Genomic DNA, 23,449 nt, shown 5'->3' with positions numbered 1-23,449 from the left:
CGTATAAGAACATTATGTATTTAAGTGTGAAGAGTTATAAGGCTTAATTGTCAATAGTCCTACAATGCTTCTTTCCCAAACAAAGTGAAATATATCACAACTAATGTTGCTTGTAAGTAGAACATGGCATACAGTTTATTCCTCTTGAAAACTCAAGGATAAATTGTTACTAGCAGTACAATGTTTCATTTCTCTTCAAGCTTCAGAGTAAAATGTCAAACAAACATTCTAAGTCATGAGTGGAATATATTATGCCATGTACAATACTAAGCGTGAATGTTAAAGGCTACTTCACTACTAGCCCTGCAGTACTCTTCTCTCTCATCCACACAAGTAATGTAACTTTTTAGCAGAACAAAAGCAAATTCTAGTCGGCTATATTATTACATTCTAACCTCGTAGGGCTTCGCTTAAACTACAGAATAAAATCCAAAACAACATAATATACATTATACATAAAGACTACAGGCTTAATTGCTACTGGCTGAGCAAGCGTCATCCTTCCAACAATAGAGAGTAAAATGTACAACAAGGCTACTTCACTTTCACTTACAGCTACTTCACGGTCGGCTCCCTACCTTGGGTCTCTCCCGCACAGGTAAGCTGGGTGGGGAGGCAGATACGTCTCAGACGGCACACTGTTAACGTCTCCAGCCGTACTGGTAGAGCAGGTATGTGGTCTGTCATTTTTTTTTTTTTCTTCTTCTTTTTTCGGGGTTAACTGACGGCATTATTGCGGTGTTCTTGTTTCAGAACTTGCTAGACTGGTAAAAATATTGTGTTAATGCATAATTGTGTTGGCCTTATAATTGTAGTTACATTTTGTTAATGCAACTATTACATAAGTGTCTTGGCCTTATAATTGTAGTTAAAGTTACATAAAAGTTACATCTTGTTAATGCAACTGTTAATTGGCAAAGTGTAACATAATGCAATCGTTTATCGTTACATAATTGTTACATATCGTTTGTAGTTACATTATTGTAGTTAAAGTTACATAAAAGTTACATCTTGTTAATGCAACTGTCACAGAAATGGTACATATTGTTTGTAGTATTGTTTGTAGTTACATAATTGTAGTTAAGGTTACATAAAAGTTACATCTTGTTAATGCAACTGTCACATAAATTGGTACACATTGTTTGTAGTTACATAATTGTAACAAGTGTAACATAATGTAATCGTTTGTCGTTACATAATTATAATATGGAGTTACATAATTGTAATAATTGCAGTCCTAACATATGCTGCGGTCGATGATAGTGATGATGTGCCATGCCACTTGTTTGTGGAGACAACAATTTGCTTTTTTGTTTGTAGTTTATGTGGTATTTTGACATGTAGTAACACTTACACTTATTTTCATTTGTTTGTTATGTGATCTTACTCTATTTCTCTTTTTTCTTTCTTACTTTTCTTTCTTTCTTTTTTTTTTTTCTTTTTTGTATGTATTGATTTTCCATAGTTTGTTTTACTTCGCTTGTGTACGCTTTTTCTATGTTGTTCATGGTTGCATAATTACTGGCTAATTTCCTTGGGATACTTTTTTAAAGTTTAGTTTATATTGCACAGAGATTATAAAATGATATTATATAGTCCCATTTTTTTTTATTTTATATAAAAAAAAATATATATATAATTCAACCACAAAGGAACCTACACAGTCTTTTATGACACAAAGTCATTTATGACTTACATTAACTAGTAGTAAAACTGCTATCTCTCCATCTTAGATGTTGAGTTATAACAACAGTTAGCAATAGAATATGATGTTAGTCACAGTTGGGCTATGGAAAAGATATACGCCCGTAGTCTTGAAACTAAGAACAGAGGTTACCATTTCCGCACCCCGCTCGAAGTGGAAGTTCACACCTTCAACATAAGTGGTAATCTTGAAAGCGCGGGAGAGCACCCCTTCGTGTGAGTAAGCACGGCAAACAGTTGGTAAAACTGATTCATTATAAAATTTAAAATCTTAAAAATAAAAAAGGCATATGACTTTCTACGATTGACACACAGTACAATCTGTTAATGTTAGCAATTCTTACCTCTTTTATTATTAAAGACTGGCATTCGTTCTTGGATACTCTACATAAGAGCACGCATACAGGCATTGGAAAACCTGTACCGCAGGAAAAATGCGGTTAGAAAGCTTCAAAGGGGTTCATGCGATCAGTAATAACCCTACCAATACACCTTGGCTGGTCATACCAATTTTGACTACATTTCTGCCCAAATGCTTGTTTTTGCAGTTCTTCCCATCCAGAACCCCGAAATCCCACCAGTCCCCCAAGACACTTGAGAGGGGTGGTTAATTTGAAAACCAATCACAAGTACCGAAGATAAAAGCCAAATATACTCAAATCACACCAAAATACCCCAGAAAAATATAATGCCAAACCAAAGCAAAATAGTGCGGACTTGTGAAAGTTAACCGAACGCAAGCATGAGACTTCGTAATTCACATTAACTGGCCGTGCGCGATTCGTCTGTTTTAGTAGTACTCGGCCATTCTTTGCTGTAGTAATCATTTCATGAACTAATCAAACTAATTATAAAAGTATCATCCACCATTTCTGATAAACAGCTTGGTGGAAATAGTGAAAAATAAAATGGAAGTGGATACAATATCTCATCTTTGTTTTCGTCTCGTCGTACATTAATCATCTCCTGAGAAGCGGTGAAGTCTTTCAAAACGATAAAAATATTAAAAGATTTTTTTTTCTTTACGCGATGTTTTCATCATTAAATTAATTTCCGTCACACACACCATTAGGTCCTCCAAATTCTACATAGTTTTCTTTGCACAAGGCTGCTATAATATGACGAAGGGGCATGCGAAGGGGTTTTACGAGACTCCTCGCGGATTTCAGTACTACGTTGTGATAATCATCTCCCGTTCACCGAGGAACGATCTCCCTTTCGTGCTCTCAAAGATACGGACTGGGCAAGGTGAACGCCTGCCCACAGTTTAAGACTACGGCAGATAGAGCTGTTTTTTTTTGTTTTTGTTTTTTTTTCCTGCCAATAAGCCAAATGATATAGGTTGCACAGAGACGAAAATTTCCGCCACGTTAAAATGAATGAGCTACAGTTACCTCTTAGAAACCAGGGGTGGGATATTCAGAGGTATTTAAGATGAGTTCCGTGTCGTATATCAGATTATTTTTTGCAGGGTAGTCAGCGACAATAAAATCTTTCCCTGTCTTTCGTTCTCTCTTCAAAAACAGTTTCTGGTTACAAAAGAAAAATTGTCGTAACTGTTGTCTGTTTTGGATAAGACAAAGAAAACAGCAGAAACTTCCCATGTCTCCAGTTCTTCCTGCAAAAAGAATTGAAGAAATGTTAGTTACGACAGGGAAAAGATGAGAATGCTGTGCCGATTAAATTTTCTCTGGCTGGGTGTCGATTTCATTTTTTGTCCTCCACCTTACAAAGTCAGCGGAGGGTCTTGTTATCACCGGGATCAATAGGTGTCCGTCCGTAGATCTGGGCGGCATTGTGGCTGGTCGGGCGTAGAGATTTAGTTTCCGGGCTAGAACTCAGAAAGTATTCACCATAGAGTCATGAAATTTCACAGTTATGTGTCTTAGAGCGAACTGCTGCCTTTTGAAGGGTACAATGCTGTGCCTTATGCAGCTTTTATTTTTTTTTAAGCAACGAAAAAGTATGAGTAAATTTTCTTTGAGCTTTCCATCCGGCCTAAGCAAGAAATCTGAAGGGCCCATGTTATGTGTCTTCAAGGCGTTCTCCTTACGCTCACCTTTAATAGAAAAGATTAGAGGAGGGGGGGTGAGGGCCATTATGCGCTTGGTTAGGTGTGCAGCAACGTATGGGGTATGTGCTTGGTCAGCTGGAGACTTGCAACAGGGTAGCGTTGCCTGTATTTTAAGATATACTTTTTATCGCGACCTGTTAAGCAGCCATTTACCTCTCACACACCACACTCCCAAGGTCTCCAGCTGTGCCAGTAAATAAGTGAGTTAATGCTGTTTTTGTTTTTTTCCTTGTCTTTTCATTTTCATTTTTTCATAATTTGCTTTGGGTCTTCGAGACTGTTTTACTATGTTATCATTGTTATCACGACTTGTATATTCATTTTCTTGGGCATGATTTTATTATCTGGTTATAAATGAAACGACTGCCCGAAAGCGTTGGTAGTATGTAAAATGGATTCGAAGAGGGAACGAAAACCAATGAAAGAGTGGATGAATTATTGCTTTGACTATACAAGATGAAAAAGAACGATCCCAAGAATTTTGCTTCGAAAAACTGCGTCCACGGCTCTGCTACGTCCGCAAATGAATGTGGTACTTCAGAGATGAATCTAGAGTCTTTTAGGACAGCGTCAGTATAAAAATGTCCATTAATTTGTACATCTTTTTCTCTATGCCTTCTCTGTACTCACGTTTTTGTCTTGTGGCGGCCACTTTGTTGTGGGGTCTCCAATAGCACCCCCCCCCCCTCCCTCACACACGCATTCATCCTGCACCGCCAGTAACCCTACAATGCACACTTTCACTGAGTATGCTTCCCTGCCTCAGCCTGCCAAGATTACAGTACAACCTACCCACCCATGTCTTTACCATCCTAGGACAGATTCAGGAAGCGACATAAGTCACTAGGTCAACAAATGCACTTGTTATATTATATCTGTTCATTTACTTATTAATGCCTTTTTATTTAATTTCCCACAGTCGCCATGTCACTCGCGAGCGGCCACGAGATCGTCAATTTGGAGGGCGAGGAACTAGCGAAACAAGAGAAGGACTGGAAGGGTTACACTGAGGGCTTGGTTCGCCTCACGCCCGGCAGGTGGCTCTTCCCGGCAACGTTTAGGGACTATGCTGACAAGTACTATAAATTTAAAGTAAGGATAAATTATAAGCTGACGAAATGTTTTAGAGAGAGGGTCATTGAGCTATGAAGGAGTGTGATAGAGGGTACACGTTACGATGAGGGTAAATTATGCTGAAGGTAAAGTTTCAGGTGTCGTTGATAAAGAAATGGAATTTAAGGTTTCGGTTAAATGTAAGCTAACAAAGTGCCTATTTTTCCTGCCCATATTTCATAATAAGCTAAAGAGAACAGCCAGTATAAATCGTGACTATTTTCTTTCCGCACTGACACTGGATGAAATGGGGGGAAAAATAATGTCTACTAATTTATAAGCTATGTGTAAACCTTTCTTCTCTATCAATATGGCATATGAAAATGAATATAATAGAGCAAATAGCTTCCTTACATTCGTGAGAATTAACTTTAAGAAACATTAAGTATGTGAGAAGTGGGAATATGAGCTCAAGCGTTGTAATGAAGGACTGACAGAGACGAGTATTCTAGTTGGCTTAAGCTTACTAGTAACTCAATTTTAACGATCTGCTTTTTCACATTATAATTTTGTTATTTAGCTCCTTTATATTGACATACATTGCAAAAATAACATACAAGAATACATTAACAAACCAGATGCAAAAATAAACTAGTAAGGAAGAGGTGCTAGGGAACCTCCTTAACCGATGAGAATACTGACCCGAGTTTGTCCAGAGAGGGTTGTTTTGAGGTCTATTGTAAAGGCTAACTTATCACAGTAATACAGGAAAGTGGGGTCATGGCGTCACGCAATACATGGAAAGACAGCCAGCCAGTAGTATTCAAATTATCTTGCCTCTTTTAACTATCAGCAGTCAAAATACTTTAAAGCTCCCAGCTATGTAATGCGCTGTTAAATTCTTCCGTTGCTACTGGCAATAATTAGAGCAGTCAACATTGGTCTTATTAATCACTCTTAACTGAATATTATCGTTTAGAGTTCACTGGAAAAGGATACTAGAGTTGTCATGACTGTGAGAGGGCCACTGATGATAACACTTTCAGGCTCCTATGACTCAGTTATCTGCATACAATCACAGGCGTAAGCTAGAACGATTTAAAGTACTAGAGAATTAGTAACAATGGGAGTTTTAAAATAATCAACAGAAAGCAAGGGTGAGCCAGAACATTCATATTCTTCCGCCAATCTTAATTGTTGTCCACTGTAAATGTCGCGGTACTTGCCATAAAGTTCCATAAATAAATCTAGACAGAACAACGCTGAAAGTTCCAATAAAAAATAAAAATAAATATAAAAAAAATAATAACTGTTTTGCATTTGCTGAATGCTGTACGTTTCTTGGCCTCTCCCAAATTATGTGGTAAATTTTTACATTTACACCAAACTCATGCAAGGAAAAATCAGGCCAACATTACAGTTCCTATTTTTCTAGCAAATCTTATTCTATAAGCATCTCTCCGAAAGTAAATGTTTCCGATATATTTATTAACCTAGCATCTTTACAGAGGGTTAGTATGACAAACTCCAGTCTCCAGCTTTAACGGGAAAGGATAAAAAACAAACTATTCAAACCAAAACTTATTGGAAAATCAGTGCTTTGACATTAAATCTTCCTACCGTCACGGTATCTAACATCAGCTTAGCCATAATACCTTATTCTGTCTGGGAGAGACAAGATGTTGTTGTTGATTCTCTCCTCATTGGAGGAGACCGGGCCTTGCTGTAGCCCGGTTGGTGGTGGTTGGCTTGAGTGGGGTAAGGGGGAAGACATGGCCTGGGGATTGCCCAGCACACACGCCCTGTCTCCTGGCCGAGTTTGTGGCGTGTGTGAGAGACAAGAAAATGGAGATTGAAAAGTAGGTCGGCGTCCTGCCCAATGTAAACAATACTGGGTACTAAAGGGATATAAACTGGTTTCCGTGGGATGTTTACGGAAAAGTTGCTGCGAATTATGGGTGATAAAATTTAGACCATTCTTTTCTTTTACGGCATTCGTCTGGTGATGTAAATAAAAAAAAAAATACGTTTTTCTAGCCACGACAAAGCATAGAAGTGACAGTGTAATATATGTTTCCTCTGTACACAACTGTCTATGCTGATATACTCTCTGTCAGCATTTTCTTCCGACCCTCTACGTTTTCTTTAACTCTACCTAATGAGTTACTTAAACACACTTTAACTCAGTTCCCTGTTTGTGTTTCAGCGACAATGTTCCCCAGAGTGTTGGGGCTTGTACTGAATGACAAATAATGAACATGAAAAAAAAAAAAATGTACAGAAAACGTCTCCCAGTCGACTTTTTGAATATTATTTTTTCCTTTAAAAAATTTTATTCAGCAACTAGCATGCCACGTTGAGTACACCGCTTCCCGTCCGATAAGCGAAGTTAAGCAACGTTGGGTCTGGTTAGTACTTGGATGGGTGATCGCCTGGGAACACCAGATGCTGTTGGCATAACTCCCTACGTGTCAAGTGGGGTTGGTGGAGGATTAGTGCCCCTCCCTGTAAAACAATTAACTCTAAGCCCTTGACCACCCTGTTTGGGATACATGGCGTCTGGCAATGGATGGGATGGAACTAGCACAGGAACAAGTTACTCCAGGTACCTCTCTCTCTCTCTCTCTCTAACAGCCGGAGAAAGGCATGACTTAAAGCAGAAAGAAACTGCGGGGATAAAATCACAGTGAAGAATGGAGGTGGTCAAGGCTGGGAGCGAAGGATGCCAAAGTTAGTACCGGTTGCTGTAGTGTTCTCAGACAGGTTAGGTTTCTTTTGGTTTGACTCGTGTGATTCTCAAGTCTAAAGAAAAAAAAAAAAAAAAAAAAGGAAAACTAACTGAAGCTGCATACGAAACTGTCCATCTTCAACCACCAGTTCTGCCTGCTGCACGACATACTTTTCAACTAAATGACAACTAAGCTTCCTCACCAATCCTCACCTCAACTCAAGCCTCCCGAACCCCATCCCCACGTAGCTCAACCTAACAACCTACAAATCAGCTCAAATCATTTCCATCCCCATTACCTATAATCACTCACGCAACAACCCCAGTCCCAATATCCACCCTGTATCAATCTCACTCTCAACCTTGTAGTTTCTGCCCATTATCCACCTCAGTTTCGGTCTTTACTTCCACTCAGTTTCTACCCTATTTCCATATCAATTTCCATCCAGTTTTCACCTCACTCTCCACCCATTTTCCACCAGCCGCGAACCAGTGACGTAGTCCTGCTGACGTACCCCAAATGCGGGACAACATGGCTGCAGGAAATCGTGTGGACTATGAGAAACAACCCCAACCTGGACAATCCCATGGCGGCCGCTCCTGTCAACGCTAGGGTTGCATTTCTTGAGTAGGTACCGTGTGTGTGTGTGTGTGTGTGTGTGTGTGTGTGTGTGTGTGTGTGTGTGAGAGAGAGAGAGAGAGAGAGAGAGAGAGATGGAAATAGCCATACCTAAGCGAAATCATGTACGTTTCTAATACTGGACCTCTAATGCTAAACCAGCTACTCTTTAACATAATTTCTTTGGTAAAAACAATTTACTTTAACAGAATGGACTGCGCTCCGCCGTCAGTCACTATATATTTTTCAGCACTATAGGGATCATTTGGATTGTTCTGTAACAGATTTTCTTGCTTTTTCAGATAACGGATTTTTCTTCAACAGGCCCATGTTTTGTATTTAACGGATTTATAGTTGCACTAGCCATGACCTCAGCATGAAACTGTAAAATACAAGATGATTATTATATACGAAGTCCAGAATAAACATGTAAGCACAACTCAAGATCAGCATAACTGAAGCCATTTGATATACCGGTAAATTTCTTATTACTTTAACGTGCAATGATAAATACTTGGCAGAAGATTAAGGAGATAGTAGTTTGTAATTTAAAAAAAAAAAAATGTCTTTTACGTGCTTCCCGATTCGAAGAAAATACCAAGAAAATGCTTACTAATTTACAGTGCTCTTCCATTTTCCAAAACATGGACTGAGAGACTAGGGGCGAGCAAGAACATAAAAGTCCCGCCTATTCGCGATCTGAAGTCCTGGACAACTTTAGTATTCTTTGATGTTAATCATATATTTTTTAAGCCTGAAAATGTTAATATATTTCCCTCTCTGTTCAACACCCTAAGGATGGATATCTTGCTGAAGACTAAGAACTTCAACATCGGACCTGACCACCCTCTAATGCAGGGGTTCAAGAAGATGTGCCCTGGAAAAGACCCGAAAGACGGCGTGTTCCTGCAGATGACACAGTGTTCACCAGAGCCACGCACATTCAAGTCACACCTCCCATTGTCTCTGCTGCCGCCTGACCTCACTGACACTGCCAAGGTGAGAGAGAGAGAGAGAGAGAGAGAGAGAGGTCCAGCAACGATAATGATAAATACCAATGTTACAGTCTTCATTAACCCCCTCAAAAAGAAAGATATCTATGCTGAATAAAAAGGACTGACGTTAGCTATAGAACAAATTTTAACGTCACTCAGCTCTAACAATAAAATTAAAGAGACGCCACCGTATATCGAAAATAAAAGTATAACTGTTTTTGTCCTTTAACAATACAATTTAAAAAAGTCATCGTACTTCAATGAAAAAATAAATAAGGCGTCATCGAACTTCTAGAATGCGAGTGCAGTAAAACGACCACACCACCAGTAGCAGACCTCAACCTACTGTTATAATGTGTGTGTGTGTGTGTGTGTGTGTGTGTGAGAGAGAGAGGGGGGGGGGAGGAGACGTCCCTATACCTTCGAGGCTAGCCAACACCCAGCTTTCACCCTGCGCGGAACTGATCATTATATTTTTTGTTTCAGGTGGTGTACATGGTCCGCAACCCCAAGGACGCCGTGGTGTCCTTCTTCCACCACAGCCGCATCTTCAAGAATCACGATTTCTCCGGCACATTCGAGGACTTCGTTCAGTACTTCCTCGACGATGACTGTAAAGTTTTATCTATTATTTTATTATTTCTGATATTTTCTGTTCTCTGTATAAGCTTCACCTGAAGTATAACATCGTGATATATACCTTCAAAGCTTATGAAAATTTCAGATAAGGGAAAGTACGATTTAAGCGGCCAAACTTTTATGCCCACATAAATCTATACTGTACAGATACAAAGCAGACGAACTACAAAAAATAACCTTTTCTTGGTAACTCGATTTCATTCGCATTGTCTACTGTAAGCACCCTCAAACCTGAAAAATGAGCACCTGTATACATATACAAAAACATGAAAATTATAAAAATAACCTTTTACTGTTTTACGTTTGAGACACTCAAATTAATCGCATCAGACACTGAAAACTCCACAAAACTGCCAACGTTAAAAAAATACACACACTTATCTCCACGTATTATAGAAATTAATCATGCATTGATAAAAGAGGTGAAAGAAGGACGCGATAGTACGGGGACGGGATCAATACTGAGGTTCATATTTGTGTCTATCGACTGTACGACGGCGATTAAGACAGGTAATAAAGTTTTTTTTCCCCTAGAACACGGTCAACAACAATCGAACTTTCACCCAAGTTCCCAGCTGTACTGCTTAGTAAACGAGGAGGAGGAGGTAAACACATATGTAAATAGAAATAACATGATCTAAAGCTGAATTTGCATCCAGATTGCCAATAGCAATACAGCATTTGGTAAGCGGGGACATGGAAGCGAATAAGATCTATAAGTAACATAAAATTACGAAAGGGAGATGAACGTCAAGGAACTGCCCCATCTTTTATCTTAAACCCATTGTGAGTATCTGCTGTAATGACCGTTGTACAGCTGACAGGCGTATATAATCTATTTAAACTAATTAACAAACATGAAGGCCAGCCGACTTCCCATTACGGTACTACTCGGTGAACAGGCAAAAAAGGATAAACGTTTACCGGTAAATAAAACTGTTATAAACAATGAAACAGAAGTGCCCTTACCACAAGAAAAATCATATCCGGTCCCCCTACTGCACTTCTACTTGAACACGGACAGGAGGTAAGAACCATAAATAAAATTTAAAGCACACGTAACATGAAATAAAACAAACCTTACCTCCCAAACAGTCGTGTACGGTCCGTACTGGCTGCACCTGAAAGAGGCGTGGCATAGGAAGGACAACCCCAATTTCCACTTCATGTTCTACGAGGACCTCAAGAGCAACAACATGGAGGAACTGAAGAAACTGGACACCTTCCTGGGCACCAAGTTATCGCAGGAACAGCTGGAAAATGCAAGTGATTTGTCACAGTTAATAGATTTATTTATTTTTCTTCATCCCACTCCTACTTTCGTAACTTTTGCCTGAACCCTAACCTATTTTCATCATATACTTAGCTTTACATCTCCATCCACGTCTTTCAACTTACATTATATATATATATATATATATATATATATATATATATATATATATATATATATATATATATATATATATTTTCCATCCATCCATCATCCAGTCCTACATTGCCCTATGAGGAGAGTAGGAGCCCGGGGCTAGGCAGTTGGTCCCGACATTTAAGATGAGAGTGACCAGCCTCACTCATCTCTGAGTGGCATTACATGAGCAGTCAACCCCAACCACCCCTTGATATAAACCTTCACTGGCTCAATCCGATTGGAGCGAAATAATTAGGCTACCCACTAAACCACCAGGCGCCAAAATTTGGTTACATGTTTACCACCCAGCTAGCCATTCAGTCTAGTCACCCACAGGCAGAAGGAAGAGGCAAAAATGAAGGAAAAAAAAGACAAGTGGATGGAATAAAAGAAGGATATATATATATATATATATATATATATATATATATATATATAGATATAGATATAGATATATATATATATATATATATATATATATATATATATATATATATATATATATATATATATATATATACTTCTTCAAAAATTCCTTTTTTTTTTAAATTTCATTATCCCAATTAAGTGAGACCACAATATCATTTGCTTAGCATAATTCTAGTCTAGTCGATATTACTGTACACATGGTTTTGTTGATATTCGGTGAATCATGACAGAGAAAATAACCACTATTTAATCACTACAGGTGGCTCACTATACCAGTTTCTCAGAGATGAAGGCACGCGACGCCGTGCTGGGAACTGGGGCTGACATTTTCTTTAACCTTGACATCGTCAACAAGGACGGAGGATTCTTCAGGCAAGGTAGGTATGGAGACGAGGTTTTAGTAATTTTCTCTCCCTTTCTCTCTCTCTTTCTCTCATATATATATATATATATATATATATATATATATATATATATATATATATATATATATATATATTTATTTATTGCATGCGTTGGTCTTGGTCACCTAATGGTGGCTCTTCATGCTGCTCGATCTCTGGCAGCTTCACAATTTAGTCTTTTATCCCTAAGGCCACACTCAATGCCCTCGTCCCTGGTCTTTTTCGGTTTCCCTCATGCTACCTTACCCCAAACATTAACATTTCTCACTTTCTGCACCCAATTATCATCCCCCATCCTCTCCACAACCAAACCATCTCAATGTACCCCTCCTCATCATATATTTTTAACAGTCTAGTTAAATGCTAAAGTTAGGCAGCACTCAGCACGATTTTCAGTTACCACAATCGGTAATCAGCAACCAGCAGAAAATTTCTAGTTAGCTAGATGTTGGCAGTCAACATTCAACAGTACAGTGCTATACAACAAGTTACTGTCACTGAGGTTATCCTTTGGTCATAAATTTGAAGAAGCTGCGTTAAAGCCCTTTCACTGCAGTGAAGCCACTTAGTCATTTTTTAGAGTAATGAAAATCAGGATCAACTCTCACTGCCACGTATACACTTCAGTTTTCAGCCAGGTTAAAGTATAAGAATTATCTGAGAGAAATTCTATCGTTCTCTCACCTAACTTTTGTTGCTCATTTCACGTAGCTCAGTGGCAAGGAAAAAAAAAATGCTGTAGTTCTGCACCATTTCTACAGCACTTATCCGTGAGCAGCATCATATTCTAGTGTCAGTCACTTGTTACAACTCAATATTCGAGATGATAATGCGGCAATTTTAGGCCAAATTAAATATATTAGCAGTCAGTATTCCCTCTCCCTGCCCGTAGGTATGGTTGGTGATTGGAAGGGGAAGTACACCCCGGAACTAGACGCCAAGATGGACAAGTGGATCAAGACCAACCTGGGTGACCTGGGCCTCGAGTTCAAATATGGAGTCTAAAGCTTCACCCCTGAGCCCGGATTTGTTTTATGTTGTATTTTTGCCACGTAAAGGCATTAATTTTAGTAGGGAAGTGTAATAGTGAGTGGATTAACCCTTTCAATCCGTGACTTTTTTTTTTTTCTTTTTGCCATCTCCAGACGATTTTGGGGAAGAGTTTCTGTTAGTAGGGGAGGGCGGTGATGGTTCGGACAGTGGGATGGTTCGGACAGGGCATTCCCTGAGAAACGTATGGGACCTAGGGCCGTGTGATCTTGAGTGAAAGTGGGATAGTTTGTTTACTTCGACCACACGCAACCTCCAAGCTACAAACCCCCTCACTTTTTGATGCAGGTCAGATTTTATGTTTTTTTGCATCTCTTATGTAATAATTTGGTGTATATCATAAGCTCTACCTTTATGAATATGCCAGGCATCGAACGGTGTATTATCAGGATGAATCTGTGTTGCATGTAAAACATATTGCTGTGAAAAACGAATGTTAAATTCTCTCGTGTGAAACTTGAAAGTACCCGTCAATTAATTACATAGATTCGGGATGATTCGGACAGTTGAGGAGGGGGATGGTTCGGACAGGCTGAACTAACCCTCCACTACTACCAAGTCATGACATTATCAAATGATAATGCTACTTTTGATCATTTATATTTGAACACATAGTGAAACACCATTCTTCATAGTTATCAGGGAATATATAATTATAGTTTTGTTTATTTAACATATTTCTCAAATTGTAAAAAGGTGGAAGGGGTATTACAACTTCTATTTCAGTTTTGCAGGCTGCAATATGCGTCAAAAGTGATAAGTTAGTCAGTTTGAAATAAGGCCTAGAAAGTGAAAAATGAAGTCAATATTCCAGAGAGAGAGAGAGAGAGAGAGAGAGAGAGGGAGAGAGAGAGAGAGAAGGGGGAAAGGCTAATTATGCATAATTTTGAAGCAGAAAGTAAGAGGTTAATTCAGTTATTAATAAATCTGGTGAAGATTATTTCACTTATAAAGTATTAGTGTTTTTAAACAAATATCAAGTGGTTCATTTAGATTCTGAAGTTTAATATTGTACTTTAGGAAAATGAAATGTCTTTGAATTAATAAATGTTTGGTTTTATCCAATCAAACTCACATAATTTTAAGAATATGCTGAGTTATACTTATGGTCGAACCATCCCACCCTTCTGTCCGAAACATCACCACTGGTTGGGATGGTTCGGACGATTTTGTCACTTGTGTTTCGTTAACTATAGATTAAAGCTGAAAAGAGTTAAGAATTTCATATTATCAGCCTGAAGAGCCAAATGATGTGGGATCATTTTAACATAAAACAGATTACTCTCCTGCTTAAACCTGAATTTTTATAAATATATTTTTTAAAAATGTCCGAACCATCACCTCCCTCCCCTACTTTTCAACCGAAGAAGTTCAATAAAACCTTCATTAAGCCCTTCATTACTAAGGGATTATCTAAAGCTGAATAAAATCGTCTGGTAATAGCAAGAATATACTTTGAAATTACCGTACATCATCGCACAGAAGGGTAAGTACCTTAAATGCTGTATTTAACCCCTACAGTTCGAAAATCTTTGTTAAGCTGAATAAAATTGTCTAGCATGTTAATGTAATGAAAGCGACATCGTACTGAAGGGGTTAAATTTGGCATGATACTTGTACGAGATTCTAAGCCACTCAGTCCTTGGGCCTTCTGTGGACTCACTTTTTTTTTTTTTTTTTTTTTTTATCGGTCTCCGGAAAACGACTTTTGTTCAGGTGGGCGAAACTTACAGTCGAAGACCGAAAACTGTGTCGATTAACCTTTGAAATTATCCAAGTAAGCTCACCTAGTACTGTACAAATACTCAAGTGCGTCCACGGTGGTGAAAGTGTTATTATTCAGTATTCTGGTTATGACGTTTGCATGATTTATGGAAATTCTGATATACCTTTAAATGTGCATGACTTATATTGAAAGACAGACCAAAGAACAGTTAACTATATTCTATTTATACCGTAAGAACTACGACTATATCACAGCCTTATTATGCTATAACAGCAGTTCTTATATTATTCACTAGACTAGTATTGACTAATATGAGCTTATGAACAGAAATATTAGCGAATCATAATATTTAATACCATGATGAATAATAAAAAACTCAATAAATTACCGTATGCTTTATTAATTACATAAGTATGAAAAGTAATTTATATGCAGTAATCATCCCGTGTTTACCTGGGTTGCTTTGCATCGGCCGTTGCGCTCCAGTGCGAGACAACTTTCGACGGTGTGTGTGTGTGTGTGTGTGTGTGTGTGTGTGTGTGTGTGTGTGTGTGTGTGTGTGTGTGTGTGGAGGAGGGGGAGGGGACGCAAGTGAGGAGGGGGTCGTCGCTACCCCTCGTCACGGTTGGTACTATTTGGGATGGTGGGTCACTCTTACGACAATCGACATCTATAAAAGGTTTAGATCATGTTTACGTAAAAGACAAAACAATTTTACTTACAAGCATAATTTTCATGGCATTTAGAGATAGTAAACGTGGTCTTGGTAGGAATGAAATTTATGTTATAATATGATCATAAATTTCGGATATTGAAAATAACGACTATACAGATTTAAGGTGCACGTGCTGAAGATTTGTTTACAGTCATTCCCGAGAGCATTTTCTGCACGCCTTGCATCTGTGAACAGCCGTCCATATCACCTTCGCGACGACTTCATGATTTACCGCGTATCAGTGCAATAACTTCAATGTCCGTTGTTAGGTTAGAAAGGATTCTTTTTTTTCTTTCTTTCTTTTAACATTAGCTCATCCCTTTACTTTTGCCTTGACATCACTTTTTTCTGGGGGGGGGGAAGGTTCATGCTTTGAATGTTGTTGTTATGTGCTGGGAAATAGCAAAATAAATAAATAAATAAATAAATAAATTGTTAAGAAAATAAAATAAATAAAAAGTTCTTCATATACACAGGATGATCTTGCTCATCCCCCTGCCTCGCAACCGACAGTCGAGTAGTCTCCGCTGCTATGACACTCGTATGTATTAGTGCTTGCAATATCCGCATTATTTCTATCACTGCGGGAAACATCTCGTCTTCAAAATCGGAGGAACCAGATGAAGAAAGGCTGGATTATCTTGAACGAGAGAGCAAATGGTTTGTTGTGGTTCCTCGATACATTTACAGACTGGCTACATGATTCTCACAGTATTAAGGAAATCTGTATTTATAATTATCAGTTCAAAATAATCTGTAAAAATATTAATAAAAATTGTAACCATTGTGTTTGTGGCAGGTGGGGGCGCTCACCATCCACTCACTTGATGTAGTACAGCTTTGGGTGTCTACTATTTCCTCTCTTCCTTCCTTTCTCTTCTTTTTGTCTTTCCTTCATTCATTCTTTCTTCCTCCTGCCTACCGGTACGGGTGACTTTACAAGCTCTCCTCTGTCTTTCTTTCCTTCATTCTTTCCTCTTCCTTCTGCCTGTGGGTGACTCTACACCGAATGACAAGCCTAATGGTTTCCTGTACGCCAGGAAACCATTTACTACTCTGGGCAGTAACCATATAACCAAATTATGGCGCCTGGTGGTTATGTGGGTAATTAAGGAGCTCCGATCAGATTGAGCCAGTGCAGGTTTATATCCAAGGGGTGGTTGGGGTTTATTGCTCACGTAATGCCACTCCGGGATGAGTTAGGCTGGTCAGCCACATCATGTCAGGACCACTTGTCAAGTCCCTGGCCTCTACGCTCCGCATGGGGCATCACAGGATTGGATGATGGATGGATGGATGGATGGTAACCACTGTTGCTACAGATGCAATATATATATATATATATATATATATATATATATATATATATATATATATATATATATATATATATATATCTTGCTACAGATGCAATATATATATATATATATATATATATATATATATATATATATATATATATATATATATATATATATATATACACACAACGGTATCGTTCTCATTAATATATTTAAAGTAAGATTCTAAAGTGAAAGCGAATTCCCACTTCAGGTATCTGGTGCTTGCATTACTACCCTACCCCCTTACCCATGGACCGATCTTCAGCGGTATGGGCTGGTACAACACAGCCGTGGCAAACTGCGTAACGGTACGGGCAGTCTTCGTTAAGCCGGAAATTAATGTGCCCTAAATCAAAAACTGCCAATATTCCCAAGAAAATGCAAGATGGTCTCTGTAAAGCACTCTAAGAAGTGGGTATCCCCAAAACTCCTCGCAAAAAACGATAATCGTGTTGAAACATTTCACTAAATATGTGTTAGTTTGACCATTCAAACTGTCTTTAAAAAAAAAAAAATCCTTTAAACAGTCTAAATCCAAAAAAATGAGAAAGAGTCAGGGGATACTTGTTCATGGAACAGTTGTACCAAGTATGTAGTGCACTAATGAAAAACTAAAGGATCGTACGGTAATAAAAATGTTAAAGAAAAAAAAAAAAGCTGAGAAAATACTTTGCGATCTCTGTCATTATGATATAGTAAATATCAACTTTTTCTATAAAACAGGTACTATAAGCCAGGACAAAGTGGCACATATAAAGTATTAACGCAAGTTTAATGGGTCACACCGCTATTTACTGTGACCTTAAAAATAGCAATATAATGAGCACAATAGTGAATAAATAAAGGATGAAAAAGTAGAGTTACATCTGGTACTTACCCGGTACTACTGTAACGGTAAATCAGTGGCACAATCCCGAAAATCACAGCATGAAGTACACTCGTACGAGTACAATTAGGTATTTGTGCTGTCGATAAACAATTCCTGCCTTCTTTGATTTGGTAATGTTATATATTTTTCAGCTACACTGCATTTCATGAACTTCTCGATTTGCAATATATACACATTCTCCAGATAATATGAGGGATAAAGACGTATGTAAAACTTGCTTATGAATTATGTGAACTTTAACATTGCCGTAAAACTACACAACTCGACAAGAATTTCAGTTCAGAGAGAAATGGGTATTCCAAGGCAATAACTTGGCGCTAATTTCAAATATGATTTTCAATTTGCTCAAGCATGTGTAGTTTTTTTGAACTCACTGCCCTTACATGCATCCCTATAGTACAGTGGTCCTTATATCCATCACTTCATTCGTGCTCTTTGTAGGTCTTTATATATATATATATATATATATATATATATATATATATATATATATATATATATATATATATATATATATATATATATATATATATATATATATATATATATATATGTATATATATATACAGTGTATAATATCCAACATGTACTGTACATTGCCAGTTGCCAATATCCATTATCTAAAGTATGTCTATGGAAAGTCAATATGCTTAATATAACTCTTATTTCAGATTTGCGGCTTGACAATGCCTCGTGGATCTATGAATGATCCTAAAGCTTTCTATTATGTATGTGGAATTTTAACTCCAAAGACTCAGAAATGGAAGATCACGTCCCTTGTAAAGACAGCTTGTCAATGATTTAGGCGTTAAGACTGGCGACCTCTGATTCCGACTTCGAATGTCAGCCGTCTGGCAAAGTACCCCATCCAGTCATCCATTGAGACCCTAACGATCTTGTACATGACCTAAATTTATAAAGACAATAGTCTAAACTACTTGCTTCGAGACAGCAAGAATGGAACTTGTTGCATCCAGACTCGAAGGTGACGAGTTTTAGGAAGCGGCAATAAAATTCTGAACGATTTTTTCATGTCAGACGGAGGACTATGCTACTGTTGCAATATCGCAGGTCTGTTGGAAGCCTTGGGAAGGATTCACGAACCTGTCATATCGCGACTTTTTACTTACTCCAGCAAATCGAGTCTGAAGGCTGTTCTGTTCCACATTGGGAATATGTTACCCAGTATATCACTTGTTTTAGTTCCTGAAATGAAGGTGACTTACGAAACAATACAAAAACTCTACGTTTTGACTAAGTATGACGAATTTCGACGGAAAATCTGCACCGATTTGAAAGTGGCAGCCATGCTGCTTGGAGTACAAGGAGGATTCACGAAATACTGTTGATTCCTGTGTTTATGGGATAGCCGTGATGTGCAGCAACACTACATCCAGCGTGAGTGGCCTCCCCGAAGTTCCTACGAAGCTGGTGTACACCAAGGCCTAAAGAATATACAAAACGTTGAAATTTGTCGAGTAGTGCTATTAGTCATCAGTGAACTCAGAGAAGCTAATATCATGAAATATTTCCCGAACCGGTTAGATTGCCGAATAAAGTTTGTTTCCCTGCTGTCAATGTTCACACAGCTGTATAACTGGGGACCTATACATAACATGGATTGCTGTGAGTCGTATTCAATAGGATGACTTGGACGTAACAAGCATATGCTGTCCTCATTAATGTCTCTCGTGAACTGGATATGCACAGATCTGAAATATTTCTCAGTAACCTTTCATTAGTAGGAATTACTTTCAGCTGAATGAATTTATTTTGCTTTATCCAAAGTAATTTTCTCCAGTCACTGATGACGCTGATCCAGATGAATAATCCGTTTCTGCGGTAATATCACTGGGGCATTAAGACATTATACAGTAGCTGCTCCGGTCTTATGACCTCATGGAATAATTTGGCAAGGATATGCTGTAAGCTCGGCTGTGACTGTGTGATTGGAAATATGGATAAGACCACACACACACACACACACACAAACATATATAATGCAGACTATTTTATCAATAAGTCCCATGTACTACCGGCATCGCTCAAAAGTGTATCCTTACTAAAGTGACGCGAGTAATTTTGATACAACGGACGACGAAATATGGAATACTTACACTATCTGAATCGTTCTACTCATTGTGGAGTCCTGCATTCACATGAGCAAGGATACTTTCTTGAGCGACAGTACAGAATCGAACATACTAAATGCATATACGGCAAGGATAGCCTAAGCAACTTTTGATTTAACAGGACGCAGCAATATATCAACTGCCTACATACTGCTACATTATTTCCTGTTTTTGGAGAGGAAAAAAATATTGTCATGTCCAGACATTACAACTAACGATGAGATGGCACGTTACCCCCTCCCTGCGCCAACATCCACCATCATCCAAACCAGTCCCATCCACCCTTCTCCATCAAACGGTTCCAAGTTCAATCCCACTCTTTCCCTGACCCCTAAACACGGAGCTCTGAAAACGAACTTGTTTCAGTCGTTTGTCCATCTCTTCATACAACGCCCAACTTCACAGGGTATACCCGCCCTATCCTGCTCCACCAAAATACTCTACTCCCATCTTCACAGGGTATACCCGCCCTGCCATGCTCCACCACAATCCTCCATTATCTTTAATCAGTCCTACTCACCATACCACACCCACCCTTTTCCACCCACCCAAACCATGTTTTCCACTTCATCATCCTGATTTACACAGTAGGGCTTAGCTAGAACAGTACACCCCTCTAAACAACATTTACTTCCTCAGGAATGCCTTGTTACCCTTTACCACCCTAACTCATCCCGCACACTGGTCTCCACTCACCCACTCCTGTCCACTCTCACATGGTTCAGTATCATTAAAATAACCACCTAGATAATCACTCAACCTACTGCGCCCATATTCACAGAGTATGCGTACCGGTAATCAAGTCCCGCTAGTCCTTAGCCCAATCCACCCATTACTTCCTGGCCGACATCTGACTTGCCCCCTACTGGGATACCTATAGTGTTAACTCCATAGCATATACTTCTTTATGCATCCCTTCCTCTCCTCCCCCCACCACCACCACCACCACACAACCCGATCCATTCTGCCTAACCCTTTCGATGCATCTCATCCATTTCTGCTCTCCTCCTTCAGTCCTGAAAGAACTGGAATACCATACCTCAATGATCGTTACATCATTTAGGGTAATTTTTGGCAAACCAGGTCACAGTGTATCTTAATCGATATCTCTAGGTTTAAGTTAACGTGATGGATCTGAAGAGATCTGAATGAACCTAATTTTCTGAGGGTCGTCATTTGATCAAGCTCGGTTAGAACATGGCTGAGAGGAACCAGAACGGTTAATATAAATATATTCTGACATGAACTGATTAACTCCAGCCGACTACAAGCGAAGACGATGAATGGGCATCCGAATGGCTCTGAAAGGCCCTTACGTGGCCCGACTGAACCTAAGTAGGTTTGACGAATCGGACTGACACCAAGCTGACCTAAATGGCCTGAATGGGTCAAATTGGTCCTGAATGGACCTGAACAGAACTGAAATGGAGCCAGAATGGATATGAACGAACTCAGTGGACCTAACTGACGTGATGGGCCCAGTTATACCTGAATGGACGTTATGATGCTTCAGTTTACCTAACAGGACCTAAACGGACGTCAGTTCACTAGAAGTGACCCTGAATGTACCTAAATGACCTGATGAGTCTATATGCTTCTTAGTGGACCTAATCGGATGGGAAATGACTGAACTGGATCTGTCTGTCTAGCGTAGATGAATCATGAAAGTCATACTGACTGTTGCTCATTAGACGGTTATGCCGACCCTATATTCCACCACGATTTAGGTGTATGGTAGATAACCTCAGTAGTTTTTCTTTTTCTTGTTGCAGCGAACAGCCGCGATACTAGCGGGAACATGATCATCAAATACCCTTAACAAGTGTTTATATTTCACCAACTATTGTACTCGACCAAACCTCCTCCCTTCCTAATAACTTATATATATATATATATATATATATATATATATATATATATATATATATATATATATATATATATATATATATCCCGAACAGATAGTGTAACATGACAAAAGGCAGTTGCAATGACACCACTCATATATTTTTTCTTGCTTTCACTAGACAATTTAATTTTGCGGGGCATTTCGTACTAAATGTGTTCGTTATTACCTTCACTAACTCTTTCACTACTAGGGTGTTCTATAATGAATAATATCGTCCGGCAAAATGGTGTACAGAATTACGTCCTTGGGTTGAAGGTGTTGAGGAGGCAATGTGAGAGAGCATCGCTAACAATTCCCTGCCTGCTCACTGTGTAGTAATAAAAGAAGTTACCGGTGCTCGTTCACCACAGAAAACCACGACACGTGCAGAAGAAACCCAGATTTCAAGGAATGACTATGAATATATCTGGTGGTAGAGCTCTCGGGGTCGGAGTGAACTAGAGTTTACGGGTTACTGCTCAAGTCCTAGAGATGACCGAAAGCTTTGTATCATGTTGGACGCCCCCAGGGACGTAGGACTTTCCTCTCCCCCTAAATGGTCTGGACTGCAGAAACCAGACCTCGGACCCCCTGATCTTCGAAGCAGGGCAATGTGATATTGGCAGTTACTTTTTTCTTTTTTTAATCAGTATAAAACCATATGAGAGTTACATTACTACCTATAGGTCTATACTAACATATACAGTGCCTGGTAATTAAAGTGCACTTGGAATGGAATTGATGAGCCTGGCCATCGGAGCATGCTGAAGTTTTTACGAATATGACTCGACATAAGTTGTTGCATTATCAACCTGCCAAGGACCAAGTTATTTTATCAGAACTGTATTTAATGTTACTAATAACTTACAGATAATTCACAGTTAATAAGTAATACTTGTACCAGTGAAATTCATATAGGTATATAAGTAAGAATGGATATAGATTGTTACCTCTTATTTAACTGCACTGCTATTCTCATTCGCAGAGATATGCACTGATAGATATGGAAAAGATAACAATTGTAAGACGGTGGATCCATGCTGTGCACTGATCCACATGATAAAATTCACTACCACTATTGTAAACAACATAACTGCATCGGCCGGGAATCGAACCCGGGTCTCCCGCGTGGCAGGCGAGAATTCTACCACTGAACCACCGATGCGTGCGTCCTAAGTCGGTACGAATAATTTTGGAATTTTTCGTATCTTGTATTATGAATAAGATCATTAAAAAAAGAATATACCCCATCTCCCGCGTAACAGACGGGGCCTAACCACTATATTACCGAGGATGAGCGCTGAGAACCTCCTTATGAATTTGTCACTTTTAGACTCTGGTTGGTTTAACCTTCCTCAAGGCGAAAAGTTCGATTAATTTCTATCGACGACATTAAGGATGACAATTCATATTCGCTGAATCCCACTCAAATCACAACAGATATACTGCCACGCACTAGGGGAAGAGCTAAGGACTTCTCCACAAAAAGGTGTTAATCGAACATCGGATGCAAATTTGTTCAATCAACTGCTTATAAATACTATTAAAAATAAAAATACTTTGCTCCACTGGTCCAAAGGTGCGACGAAATACACAATCAGCACTTTTAATTGGAAAACATTATACTTTTTATCACCATAAACGTTCATA

General features: G+C 38.8%; 1 protein-coding gene, 1 non-coding gene and 1 pseudogene across 2 annotated transcripts; 2 read left to right on the top strand and 1 right to left on the bottom strand.

Moving 5' to 3' along the window:
- Window positions 1-4,702: 4,702 nt before the first annotated feature.
- LOC145413713 (sulfotransferase 1C4-like) lies at window positions 4,703-13,061 on the top strand. The gene is made up of 7 exons (XM_080283370.1): window positions 4,703-4,870; window positions 8,042-8,187; window positions 8,976-9,177; window positions 9,660-9,786; window positions 10,908-11,074; window positions 11,912-12,029; window positions 12,949-13,061. The coding sequence occupies exons 1-7, from the start codon at window positions 4,703-4,705 to the stop codon at window positions 13,059-13,061; spliced, it is 1,041 nt and encodes a 346-aa protein (XP_080139496.1).
- Window positions 7,170-7,288, top strand: LOC145413873 (5S ribosomal RNA; annotated as a pseudogene).
- A 9,832-nt stretch (window positions 13,062-22,893) lies between the features above and the next one.
- Window positions 22,894-22,964, bottom strand: TRNAG-GCC (transfer RNA glycine (anticodon GCC)). Its single transcript has one exon. It is a non-coding gene; the product is annotated as a tRNA-Gly (tRNA).
- Window positions 22,965-23,449: the final 485 nt, after the last annotated feature.

The sequence above is a fragment of the Coenobita brevimanus genome, chromosome 97 (assembly GCF_032717465.1).
Source record: "Coenobita brevimanus isolate Jiangsu-jjx chromosome 97, ASM3271746v2, whole genome shotgun sequence".
NCBI classification, from domain to species: domain Eukaryota; kingdom Metazoa; phylum Arthropoda; class Malacostraca; order Decapoda; family Coenobitidae; genus Coenobita; species Coenobita brevimanus.
Note: the sequence above shows the minus strand (reverse complement) of the source record. Positions and strands in the feature narration are given on the sequence as shown.